This window comes from Macrobrachium rosenbergii, chromosome 54 (genome assembly GCF_040412425.1).
Source record: "Macrobrachium rosenbergii isolate ZJJX-2024 chromosome 54, ASM4041242v1, whole genome shotgun sequence".
Lineage (NCBI taxonomy): Eukaryota > Metazoa > Arthropoda > Malacostraca > Decapoda > Palaemonidae > Macrobrachium > Macrobrachium rosenbergii.
Window position 1 is genome coordinate 45887774 of NC_089794.1, and position 14991 is coordinate 45902764.

Here is a 14991-nt window from a genome sequence, read left to right on the forward strand (position 1 = left end):
AAACAAGTGAAGTTAATGAAACAATAAGACTAATCCACACCACCAGTATCACAGAAACAAATAACCTGGCATATGCAGGAGCAAGACTAGTAGTAGAACTCATGGGGATACAAACACCAACACCACCATCACAACCAACCCAACAGAAACCAAATCAGCAACCACCTTGGAAAAGGTGCCTGGAAAAACAAATCATGGCGATGAGATCTGACTTGAGTAAACTGAAAGGCATGGCAGAAAAGATGCTAAGAAGCAAGAAAACAAGAGAGTAACTGAATGAGAAACACAAAGTACAGGAGAAGGGACTAAACAACACAATAGAGGATATAAAACAGAGACTTAAAGCCAAAGCACATAAGATCCAATGGTACATGAACAGGAATAAAGAATACCAACAGAACAAACTCTTTGGAACCAACCAGAAAAGACTATGCAGCCAACTAAGAGGGGAAGACAACCACCAGGAAATTCCTGAAGCCGAACCAAGTAAGAGACTCTGGGAAAACATATGGAGCAATCCGGTATCACACAACAAACATGCAACATGGCTCCAGGAAATCGAGGCAGAAGAAATGGGGAGAATAAAACAAAGATTCACCAAGATCACGACAGACGCAGTCAGACACCAACCAAAGAAAATGCCCAACTGGAAAGCCCCAGGTCTCGATGAAGACCATGGATACTGGCTCAAAAACTTCAAGGCCTTACACCCACGAATAGTAGAACAACTTCAGCACTGTATCACAAACCACCATGCACAAATCACAGGGAGAACACCCTTAGAACAGAAAGACAAGAACAAGGGAAATACAACAAGTAACTACAGGCCTATCACCTGCCTACCAATAATGTGGAAGTTACTAACGGGTATCACCAGTGAAAGACTATACAACTGCCTAGAGGATATAAACACCATCCCCCACATAACAGAAAGGCTGCAGAAGGAAGTGTAGGGGCACAAAAGACCAGCTACTAATAGACAAAATGGTAATGAAGAATAGTAAGAGAAGGAGAACCAACCTAAGCATGGCATGGATTGACTACAAGAAAGCCTTCAACATGATACCGCACAAGTGGCTAATAGAATGCCTGAAAATATATGGGGCAGAGGAAAACACCATCAGCTTCCTTAAAAATACAATGCGCAACTGGAATACAGTACTTACAAGCTCTGGGATAAGACTAGCGGAGGTTAACATCAGGAGAGGGATCTTTCAAGGCGACTCACTGCCCCAACTACTCTTCGTAGTAGCCATGATTCCCAAGGCAAAAGTACTGCAGAAGATGGATGCTGGGTACCCACTCAAGAAAGGAGGCAACAGAATTAACCATCTGATGTTCATGGACGACATCAAGCTGTATGGTAAGAGCATCAAGGAAACAGATACCCTAATCCAGACTGTAAGGATTGTATCTGGGGAAATCAGGATGGAGTTTGGAATAGAAAAATGCGCCTTGGTTAACATACAAAAAGGCAAAGTAACAAGGACTGAAGGGATAAAGCTACAAGACGGGAATACCATCAAACACATAGATGAGACAGGATACAAATACCTGAGAAAAATAGGAGAGGATATAAAACACCAAGAGATGAAGGACACGATCAGGAAAGAATATATGCAGAGACTTAAGGCGATACTCAAGTCAAAATTCAACACCAGAAACATGACAAAAGCCATAAAGACATGGGCAGTACCAGTAATCAGATACAGTGCAGGAGTAGTGAAGTGGATGAAGGCTGAACTCTGCAGCATAGACCAGAAAACTAGAAAACACATGACAATACACAAAGCACTACATCCAAGAGCAAATACAGACAGACTATACATAACACGAAAGGAAGGGGGGAGAGGGCTACCAAGCATAGAGGGCTGCGTCAACATTGAGAGCAGAGCACTGGGGCAATATCTAAAAACCAGTGAAGACGAGTGGCTAAGGAGTGCATGGGAAGAAAGGCTGATAAAAGTAGATGAAGACCCAGAAATACACAGAGACAGGAGACTGAAAAACAGAACAGAGGAATGGCACAACAAACCAATGCACAGACAGTACACGAGACAGACAAAAGAACTGGCCAGCGATGAAACATGGCAATGGCTACAGAGGGAAGAACTCAAGAAGGAAACAGAAGGAATGCTAACAGCAGCACAGGACCAGGCCATAAAGGTATGTCTAAAGAACAATAAATGGAAATAACACCTCACCCATATGCAGAAAGTGCAATACAAAAGATGGGACCATAAACCACAAAGCAAGCGAATGTCCGGCGCTTGCACAGAACCAGTACAAAAAGAGGTATGATTCAGTAGCAAAAGCCCTCCACTGGAGCCTATGCAAGAAACACCAGCTAGCTTGCAGTTATAAGTGGTACGAACACCAACCTGAGGGAGTGATAGAAAGCAATCAGGCAAAGATCCTCTGGGACTGTGGTATCAGAACAGATAGGGTGATACGTGCCAATATACCAGACGTGACGTTGATTGACAAAATCTAGAAGAAAGTATCACTCATTGATGTCTGGATACCATGGGACACCAGATCAGGTGAGAAAGAAACAGAAAAAATTGATAAGTATCAAGATCTGAAAACCGAAATAAGAAGGATATGGAATATGCCAGTGGAAATTGTACCCATAATCATGGGAACACTCGGCACGATCCCAAGATCCCTGAAAAGGAATCTGGAAAAACTAGATGCTGAAGTAGCTCCAGGACTCATGCAGAAAAGTGTGCTACTAGAAACAGCGCACATAGTGAGAAAAGTGATGGACCCCTAAGGAGGCAGGATGCAACCCGGAACCCCACACTATAAAAACCACCCAGTCAAATAGGATGACTGTGATAGGGCCCCCCAAAAAATAAATAAAATAATAATAATAATAATAATAATAATAATAATAATAATAATAATAATAATAATAATAATAATAATAATAAAGTGAACAACTTATTCCATATTGCTTTACAAAGTCATTTAAAGAATTTAAAGGTGAAACAAGCTTCTTCAAAATCTCGTCTAAACAAATAAAACTTTGAAAAATAAGCAGTAATTGGTGTTTCAGAGACCCGCCTAATTTTATTTCATCACTAATTGAATGACCGTTTGGTGCACATCTGTTTCAAGTATTTCCATTTTGATATACACACACGTAATTGTTTCCAAAGACAGGTTATTTTAGTCAAAGGATCGTTTCTTCGACAACAAAATTGTGATGATTACTCCACTTCGACTCTAAAATTTACCCAATTACCTCATTTATATTCAAAGTCACAACAAAAGACTGAAATTAGTGCTGGTTCCTCCTGAGTGAATCTAGGCACTCTTCTGCTGCGATGGAATTTTCCATTTTATAACAGAGGTTGCTATGTTAATTATATGCATAATCAGGTGTTTTAGGTGACGGAAAATATCCGCATCCGATATTCATTATAATCATGGCGGGTGCCGAGCAGCATAAGCGGCTAATAGCGATTATCTTTAATCATAACTGCTGCCGATATTTACTGTCACCTCCAAGTAAACAGATTACAGCATGGAAATGAATATGTAATAAAGGCAGTCGGCTACTTTAAATCGGTCCCCAAGATCTCCATTAGGTCAATTTCACTTCCATTAGGTCAATTTCACTTCAGATCAGAAACTGTGGAAAAAAAATTCCCAAAGAAGAGGCGTGGAAATATTGAGACAGAGAAAGTGCGCCATTCCAAAGGGATTATGTTTGTAAAGCAATTGAATTCACACTTTAATTGCCAATCTAAATGCCGGGCACTGTGAACGTATTCGTTTGTTCTTGCTAAACTATCCTAATTTAAGTCCGGTAAAGTTTTCAGTAACAGGACTGGAATGTTTCTTGCGGATTTTATAATCTTAATGGTGCATAATTTTTGTATTGTTCGATTCCACACCCAAATACAATCAATTTTATTCTATCTTTTAACATACATGTAGATGCAGTTAAGCCGGGCATTGTAAAGTCATGAAAATTTAGCTATGCTTGCAGTACTCCTGCCCAGCTTTATTTTTACGTTGATTTCCAAATGAGAAAAGGCTTTACAATAACGGCTTTACGCTAAATAAGGGGTAAACCGCTTCAAATATAGAAATTGAAGGTGTTACTTGCATACATAGAAAATAAACTTCCCACCGCCAAATGGGATATTTTACTATAGTAATGACCGGCACCGAAGGCCTCACTGAAGCCTGAATAATATTCATTTTTCTTTTTAGCATCCTTTTAAATTCAGAATGCCACCGGTTAACAACAAATCATGAGAAATTCAGTCCTCCCACATTGCATTTACGTCATATTTACTCATTCCACAAATTTGCACAAACATCTAGTATATAGAGGTTACTTCCCATTGGGACATGATTGAGCTTATCTCACACCCAAATTCAATCATTTTTATACGCTTTATTTAACTTGCTTTTTGGTTTGTTTGTCTGTTTGTTTTTGGGTCAAATCTTGTAACTCAGTTTTCAACCTGTTCCCTTCGTCCGATGGACTTGAAATTTTGCATGGTTACTCAATCCTGGTGACAATACAGCCTTGCATGATCAGTAGGTCAGCAGTGACCTCTAGTGACCCTACAGTGACCTCTCCCAGTACCTCAGGATTTGTATGAAGTGAGTAACTCTTCAGATTTTTCACACCTTCTTTGAGTCGGTAAAATGAGTTAATAACTCTATGGATTTTTCAAACCTTCTTTGGCTCGACAGGATATTATTGAATATCACGTTCATTGTCGTTAGCTAAAATCATAAATCTGTTACAATTTCTGTCAAGACTAAAAAGTATAAAATAAAAATATATAATTTTTTAACACGTTCGTATTAAAATGCACTAAAAAGTAAAAATTATTTTTTGAAACACCAAGATTTTCTTCTAATTAATCATGTCTACAAAAAAAAAGCGTGGAGCCCCTAAACATGGAAGGAAATGCTACAAAAAAACAAAAATATATATATATATATATATATATATATATATATATATATATATATATATATATATATTATTTCTTATAGCATTTCCTTCCATATATATATTTTTATATTTTTTGTAGCATTTCCTTCCATGCTTTTATTTTTGTAGACATGATTAATTGTAAGAAAATCCTGGTGTGTCTCAAAAAATGATTTTTTTACTTTTTAGTGCATTTCAATAAAAGCGTGTTTAAAATATATATATATATATATATATATATATATATATATATATATATATATATGTATGTTTTTTTTTATTTTTAATCTTCACATAAGCTTCGATTCCTTCATGAAAAGACAACAAACTGCTACCGACAGTACACAGTCCAGATGCCTTTCTAGGTGTTTCCCCACTGCCTCGGTAAGTTATGGTCAAGGCTATTCCCTCCGTCTTCGCTCCTCTCATAAAACTGCCTTTAAAGAGCACATCGCCCACGTAGGCTTTTCCCTTGTCTAAACCACAACGTAGTTTCCTTGACAGCCTTTCTATCTCCGGCCTCACTTTCTCAGTCATCAGTTTTCAAAAGACTCTCATGTGTACGATCACTCTTCCTCTGGAAGGCAGGAATGGGTCTACAGATTCTAGACCAGGGAAATTCCAGTGTCCCTTGGAAAGAATACACAGGATACAAACGGAAAAGTAATGCTTTCGGATGTCAACCCTGCGTGTGTGCGCACGTCTATGAATACGCATGAGAAACGAATTTTTATAGGCAGATAGACTGATAGAGAGAGAGAGCGAACATTCGCAGTATATTTTCACCATTTCACCTGACATCGAGGAAACGGTTTATCGCAAAAAATGTCCAAAACGTCGAGTATTGATTGACTGAGAGAGAGAGAGAGAGAGAGAGAGAGAGAGAGAGAGAGAGAGAGAGAGAGAGAGAGAGAGAGATTCAGTAAAATGTTGGATATATCAAAATGTTCTCGCTTGAAAACTTCAGAATGAAAAACGTGTCCACGAAAATGGAGAACTCTGTCGGCGCCATGGTCGGATTGTACCTCTGAAACCGTATCAAACATATTGGATTTATCTTTTATTTCTATGTTGTTTCATAGTCCGTCTTTAAAGGCAATGACACTTTTAGAAGAATTAATGATAAGATGAACTGCTTAAATGTGGAATTATTCCAGGTATTTAAGCAAGATATTATTAAACAATAAATAATTTCTAATTAAAAATAGAATGTGGAACTGTGCATAAAAATGTTGAAAACAGAACCGAAACATATATTATGCATATATATATATATATATATATATATATATATATATATATATATATATATATATATATATATATATATATATACATATATATCTGATAAAATGTCAAGATGAAAAACTATCCTTATTTCCATAATGAAATTAAAATATTAGAATTTTCCATATTTCTAATTTTAAATGACACCTTCCATAGATATAAAGACAATCACTTTTAATGTACAGATAATCTATTATTAATCAAATGTAATATATCTCTCTCTTTCTCTATAATATAAATATATGTATATATATATATAAATTTATATTACAGAGAGAGAGAGAGAGAGAGAGAGAGAGAGAGAGAGAGAGAGAGAGAGAGAGAGAGAGAGAGAGAGACATTGTTTTTGATTAATAATAGATTATCTGTACATTAAAAGTGATTGTCTTTATGCCTATGGAATGTGTCATTTGAAATTAGAAATATGAAAAATTCAAATATTTTGTTGTTATTATGAAAATAAATAGTTTTTCATCTCAACATTTCCTTTGTGTAAGAGATTGTAGAGGGCGAAATTTAATAGTGTCCCGCTTGTGAATCATACAACTCCCGCAACGAAGACTTAATTGAAGTCCATTTCACTTCGAAATTTCCTAATTTTTTCATATGCTGCTAACTGTAAATATAGAAGTCTGAATGAAATGTACCTTTCATAACTCTATGGTCATCAAAGGTGATAGCTCTCGGCCACTGGACACAGAATAGTATAGCCTTATCACAATGGAATAAAGTTTGTGGTTCCTGGTTTTGTCAGGTTTAACGTCTACGCAAAATTACGAAAGGATTCTCATTTTTCTCTCTCCAAAAAGATAAGCTTTTCAGCTCACACTTGGAGTCTCGCGAAAAAGACGAGAAAGAAAATGGTGAAGAGAAGGTTTGTACTTTGAACAAGTAACGCACGATTCAACAAAGCAAATATACATAGGTCGTTTGGTTACCACATCTCAGTTCGAAACTTGAGGTTCCTTGGATAATCTTTTATGAAGCTGGTACACTCGACAGTGATAGGTTGACTGGATCAGATGATGACACAAACGATAACAAAATATTCGGGCGGGAATTTATGGACACAGCTATACTAAGACAGCCATAAAAATTGCCGCCTTCAGATCAGGCATCAGGTGGTAAAGGCTCCCTCAGTCACTAATTTTGAGATCAATGAAGGTGTAAGTCTTCTCAACATGCTTTGTAATTAACGGTTATGTATGATTCTGCTAGTGCCTGACGCTAAATGCTGAAGTAACAATAAAATAACGTTTTCAAACTCGTTAGGCATAAATTTTGAGCAGAAAGCCTCGCAAAACAAGGTTGAGTTTTAAATTATATTGTGGAAATCGAGACATTTTCCTTTGTTTGCTTGTTATCAGAAGCGGTTTCTTTAAAGAGTGATGTGGATTTGTGTGTGACCCGTGAATAATTGAAGCTGAGTTATTATTATTATTATTATTATTATTATTATTATTATTATTATTATTATTCAGGGTGTACATACAATCATAAGAAAAGGTTAACATAGCATCTACACAATATAGTATCCATAGTGAAGAAAGAAAACAAAACAGACTAAAGCAGAATAAATTAAACCCAGGTAAAAGTATAGAATAAATGGTAAACTGATCATCGGAGAAATGCACAACACTCGAAAGGTAAATAGCTAAACTGAGACAATGAAGTTTGGTGGCATTGTTACTTTATTACACTGTAGTCCTTGTACGTATTCTGAAGGATATCCCTTTATAGAAATGATGAATTCCTATCAATACAAACCGAAGAGAACAAAATTCCTATTCCATTCTCAATTCCAAAACATGTATGTATGTGGATGGGGGTGGATTTGCTTGGAGGGCAGGGAGCGGGGGGCTTGTTTGGAGGGGAGTGTTTGTTTGGAGGCCAGTGAGTGGGGTTGCTTGGGGGAGAGGGGTTTTTGGTGGGCGGGGAGGGGGGTGATTTTAAAAGCAATTTTGTATTTTTCTTGATAAATAAGACAATCTCTATGTACAGAAAAGTAGACTTTTATCCCTCCAGCAAGAAACTTCCCAGAGTACTGAATTTAAAAGGAATATCACATAAAAAGCTGCTATAATCTCACACTCATGTTCAAACTTACGTACAGTGACTACCTCCATCCCCTAACCGGCAATTTTTTATATTGATGCCTACGAATGGAGTGAATGACGTATATGGTAACTATTCGACTTTGGAGGGTATAAACTACGAGACCTACAATCTAACCTAAAGTAAAAAAATGTATAATTGCAAATTATATATATATATATATATATATATATATATATATATATATATATATATATGTATGTATATATACATATATATAAATATATATATATATATATATATATATATATATATATATATATATATATATATATATATATATACACAGATTAAGATAAGTTTATCACCACAAAGTCTGAAATTAAACTGCAAGTCTATGAAAAAAATCTGACTTTCGTAACCGAATTCGGACCTGCATCCAGATCATCAGAATGAGGTCACGATACGGACCTAACCATGAGAAAGATATATACAGTATATACAGTACATTTATATATATATATATATATATATATATATATATATATATATATATATATATTATATATACAAATATATATATATATATATATATATATATATATATATATATATATATATATATATATATATATATATATATATATTTATATATATTATATATACAAATATATATATATATATATATATATATATATATATATATTTATATATATTATATATACAAATATATATATATATATATATTATATATACAAACATATATATATATATATATATATATATATATATATATATATAATCTATATATATATATATAATAAATAGCGAGTAAGAGGTACATACACATTCTTTTGCTCTGCACTTTTAGCAGTTCTTTCCAGGGCAAGGTCAGCAAAGATCAAGCCCATAAATGTAATGGCTGTAATTCCTGGGTCTTGCCATTCCCGAATAATGATGATCTTCTTCTTGGTATTGGCTAAAAGTTCCCGTTTTCTATAACCCTCCTCTTACCGGAAAGTCCATTAAAGAAAAGGAAGACCAACAAATGAAATTACTGACCCAGATCTTCCTTAATCCTCGTGTTTTGGTACATTCGTTGCGCATAGCGCTTCTCATCTCGTGCGGGCCACTCGTATTGAGAATCCTGTTTACGAATTAAACTGGAGCTCTCTTAAGAGAAACCTAAACGATAAATGCAAAAACGTTTATTCTATTCTTTCAGTCCTTATTATTCTGCATAAATTCAATTAGACTAACAATTGGTGCGAAAGAAAAACCATATTTAAAAACTGTTCGGTTTCTGTTTTCATTTGTTCCTTCAGCACGTCATCTAACTCCATTTGCACAGCTCCAAAGTTTTATGGCATGGTTCGAAAGCAATAAATCTACAAGTCTTTAAATATATATATATATATATATATATATATATATATATATATATATATATATATATATATATATATACAGTATAATAACTTATCCGCTGGTGGTGGAGGGCAAGCCAGCCCTACTCAGCGCCCGGCCCCAAGCCTGGATAAATACGAAGGGTTGGTGTCGGGAAGGGCATCTGACCATAAAAACCTAATATGCAAATACCTAATATGGAATGAGCCATAATATGGAATAGAATAGTACTAGGGCGTACTCCATAAATGATGCACAGATACATCGCCTAACTCTGTGATCAAGCGAGGGCTACTGCATCATAAGCGGGTGCAGCTAAAGAAGTTAGCTCACATAGGCTTTACAGTGTACCAGCTTATGTTGGGTCCATGACAAGGAGAGGAAGGTAGTTGGCTGACCTTATGAGTTGGAAGAAGGGGGATGTTTGTGTGTTCAGGAAACACGATGTCGGGGCTTGGTGACGGATACAAGTTGTGTTATAGTGGACCGAATGCACATGGTGGAAATGGGGTTGATATAGTCCTGTCAGGAGAACTGAAGAATGCAGTGATGGAGGTGCAAAGGAAGAATAACCGAATCATGAGATTGAGGATATGCTGTGGAGAAGAAGTGATGAATATTGTTAGTGCATATGCACCACAAATGGGATGCACAGAAGAAGAGAACTACTTCCAGAGCTGGAAGAGCATGAGAGGGTTATGGTGGGTGTAGATTTGAATGGTCACTTGGGAAGGGAAAATGACATAATTGAATGTGTGCATGGAGGTCATGAGACAGGTGAGAGAAATATAGAGGAGAGAGTATAATGGACTTTGTCAAGGCATCTGACATGGCAATAGCAAACAAATTTTTCATAAAGAAAACGGAACACCTTTTACCTATAGGAGTGGTGGTAGATGTTCTCAGATAGATTACTTGCTTTACAGAGGGCAAAGGGCAAAGGCAACTGAAATTCAAAAACTGCAAAGTTATCCCAGGCCACCGTGTAGCCCTCTACCAGAATTTTAAGCATGGATTTGAAGCTCAAAAGAAAGAAAAAGAAAAAAAGAAATAAGGAAAATCAAGTGGTACAATTTATTAAAGGATGTTGATAAGAGAAGAGATTTTAAAAGAAAAGTGTTGGAAGAAATTGATCTAGAAATTGAAAATGTTCTGGAATGGTGGACACAATGTACAGTAATTAGTAAAGTATGGAAAGAAGTACTTGGGAAAACATCTGGGATGGTATGGGTGGTGGGATGAAAACATATAGTACAGAAGCCAGTGAGAGAGAAGAAGGCAAAGAAGAGATGAGAAGAATCACAGTTAGGGGAGGACAAGGACAGGCTTAGGGAAAAAAACAAAGAGGTAAAGAAGGCGGTAGCACAAGCAAAGGCAAAAGCATATGATGATGTGTATACAAAACTGGGAACAAGGGAAGGGTTGAAGAATATGCTGAAACTATCAAAAGCCAAAAACAGAAGCACCTAAGATATAACACATATCAAGAAAATTAAAGATCAAAATGGTATTGTACTTAGAAAGGAAGAAGACATCTTGAAAAGATTTTGAACAACTGCTGAATGGGGAAAATGAAAGACTAATAAGTGATGATGGACATGTGAATATGGGAATGGTAACTGGTTTCTCTAGGCAAGAGGTGCTAAAATGCCATAAAGAAGATGAAGAATGGGAAGGCAAGCCTGGACTTGGTCCCAGTTGAAGTATGGAAAGCATTAGGAGATGAAGGAGTTGAAATTCTTTATATTCTAATGGAAAAGATTTTAGATCAAGAGAGGATACCAGGGGAGTGGAGGAAAGTATATTGATACTGATTTTCAAAGGCAAGGGGGATGTTCAAGAGTTTTGCAATTATATAGCTATTAAACTGATGTCCCACGCCTGGAAGATGTTAGAAAGAATGATCGATGCTAAACTAAGAGGAAGTAAAAATAGGGAGAGAACAGCTGGGATTTATGAAAGAAGCTGGAACAAGAGATGGTACGTTCTGTCTGAGACAGCTAATGGAGAAATTCAGAGAAGCTGAGAGTCTTACACATGACGTTCATAGACCTTGGAAGGGCCTATGACATAGACCTTGGAAAAGGCCTATGACATAGACCTTGGAAAGGCCTGTGACAGAGTTCCGGGAAAGGATATTTGGAGAAGTTTGAGGGAGAAGATGGTCCCAGAGAAGTATGTATGAATGATTCAGATGTACTGGAGGGACTGAAGGATTCAAGGTGAGGGTTGGATTGCACTAAGGATCAGCCCTTAGCCCATTTATTTTCAACATCGTAATGGATAGTATGATGGGGGAGGTAAGAGAGACAGTGTCGTGGTGGAGTATATCACATGCAGATGACATTGTATTGCGTGCAGAGAAGAGGGAGGTTCTGTACGGGAATGGCAGAGAGAGAATAAGGTTGGATGAAGAAGAAATACAGAGAGTAGACAAGTTCAAATACTTGGGGTCTATAGTAGAGTCTGGTGGAAGAATGGTAGAAGAAGTAAAACATCAGACACAAGCAGGTTGGAACAAGTGGAAGAATGCCTTAGGAGCCCTCTTTAACAAAAGAGTGACACTAAAACTAAAGGGAAAGCTCCATAAGGGAGTGGTAAGACCACCTATGCTATATGGTACAGAAACAGCAAGTATGACAAAGACAGAGGAGAAGTAAATGGACGTAGCAGAGATGAGGATGTTAAGATGGATGTCTGGCGTAACAAGGGAGGATATGATTAAGAATGAGTATATCATGGTCAAGAAAGGTGGTTGAAATATCAAAGAAAGTGCAGGAGGGGAGACTGAGATGGTAGACACCTACTGAGAAGGGAGGAAGACCATATTGGAAGGCATGCTATAGAGATGGTAGAGCAGGGTTCAAGAAGACAAGGAAAACCGAGAAACAGATAGAGAGACAAAGCGAGGGACGACTTTCAGAGAGAAGGGACTTGACGAAGTGCACCACACAGGTAGATGGAAGCAGCTGATCCGAAACGGCGACCCCATATAGAAACGTGACTAAGCTGAGAATAAGGAGAAGATATATATATATATATATATATACATACTTTGCTCATTTTGTTTAACCAGTTACCTATTCCATCATAAAGATATTCATAATATATTTGTTTTCTCAATGTGTTTTGCCAAACCGATTCTCCGCCCTCTAACCCTCCCCCGACAAAAACACACACTCACATGCACAGATAACCTAATATTTCAAAAGTAATATTCCCTATCAAATATGAAGGCAATGAGAAGTGCAGGGTTTAGGGAGTGATCATAAATGTGACAGTTTAATACTAAGCCTGATACTAAAGGCAGAGATTTTCCTCAGAAACTTGCCACCGAAATAGGGCACTGCAGAATTACGAAGCGAATGTCTGGAAAGACGGGATTACATTTTTCGCTTTCAAAATTCTTTTTCTGTTTTACAGAATTTGGCCGGTTACGGAAACAAGAATACGAGAATGGACGTTCGTGCTCAGTGAAGGGACATAAAAGACAAATGGAAGGAAATAAGTGCCACATTACGCTGAAAAGCAAGGAACTCAAAGCATTATGGACAACTGGAGAATAAGAAAAATATTATCAACTGATATTATTTTTTGCAAAAATAAAAAGAAAAGAAAATGTAGACATGACCCTCCCAAGGTTTCATAGAAAGTTTACTCATTCAGTAAACACAGCGAAAGTTGGTGGTTGGTAAGAAGAGGCAATAAAAATTACTAAGACAATATTTGAAAATGAAAAAGCTAAAAGAACAGGCAACGTAAAGCCCTGTTCTAGCCCAGACCCGAAAACAAGAGGCGAGGAGACAAAAAAACATTTCTATGCTTATCCTCCGAGGAATCGATAGAACTATTCTTGAAAGAATCACGGACAAAAAAGTCAGATATGTAGGTCAGGGGATACAAAGGAAGGAGCAGGGCGTAGGGCTTTCCTCCGCAGCCTGATAAATTATGATGAAAGCGAAAAGTAGGAGTAGGAGTCTTTTCTCAATCAGTATAGAAAGCAAGTGCCACTATAATACGCACAATGCTAACACCTTAAGAGATAGACGCTGGCACTTCTTCAAGCAATACAATTTGAATTTATATAGCAAATGTATCCACTCAAAAGCGCAAGTTTTATGTAATGTATAATTGGATACATTACATAGAACTTGCTACACTAGTACTTGCTACACTGGTATATGAATCACAACCAAGTACACATGAATATTATTATAATTAAACGTCCATTACTGCTGTGAAACTGATACCTGAGTTTTTATGCAGGATATTTATATCGTTTTATTTTTCTGTAAAAGAAAACCATTGTGCCGGCTTTGTATGTCCGTCCGCACTTTTTCTGTCCGCCCTCAGATCTTAAAAACGACTGAGGCTAAAGGGCTGCAAATTGGTATGTTGATCATCCACCCTCCAATCATCAAACATAGCAAATTGCAGCCCTCTAGCTTAAGTAGTTTTTATTTTATTTAAGGTTAAAGTTAGCCATAATCGTGCAACTGGCAACGATATAGGATAGGCCACCACCGGGCCTTAGTTAAAGTTTAATGGGCCCCAACAGACAGATCTATTTTCGGTGGCCTTGATTATGTGATGTATAAAAAACTCGATTTCGCCGAAGAAACTTCGGCGCTTTTTTAACTTTTTTTTCGTTAATTACTGAAATATCCAGGCTGCTATTAATGGCCGCTGTGTTATCTCAGTCTAGGGGTTAACTACCTCCTTTGAGTAAGCATTGAAAATCCCCGTTTTGGGCATTTGTTTAAAATATTATTTCTACTGATTTTTTCGTTTTCCTTTTGTTCACATACAATATTTCATTCTATGATATATATATATATATATATATATATATATATATATATATATATATATATATATACACAGTATACACACACATACACATATATATATATATATATATATATATATATATTGTATATATATATATATATATATATATATTTATTATATATATATCGTTATGACAAAATATCCCAAGGAATTAAAAGTTATTTCGTCAAAGTGATGAAAAGAAATATGCAACAGGCTTATGCTACAAATTATGTATTTTAAATATGAAAAACAAAAAAGGGTGTAGGAAATAAAAATAATACTTGCAAAATTAGCATTTTCAAGGATATCCACAGATCGCGTTCGGTCATGTTCCAAGAAGCAAGACACTTCTAAGACTTTAGATAAATGGCAACATCATATAGTTATATGAATAGTTCAGATACTTATCGATGGTAGATGTTTAATATATATATCCTTTTTCC

General features: G+C 36.2%; 1 protein-coding gene across 1 annotated transcript; it reads left to right on the forward strand.

Moving 5' to 3' along the window:
• The first annotated feature begins 572 nt into the window (after window positions 1-572).
• LOC136834660 (uncharacterized) lies at window positions 573-953 on the forward strand. Its single transcript, XM_067097246.1, has one exon. The coding sequence runs from the start codon at window positions 573-575 to the stop codon at window positions 951-953; it is 381 nt and encodes a 126-aa protein (XP_066953347.1).
• The last annotated feature ends 14038 nt before the right edge of the window (window positions 954-14991 follow it).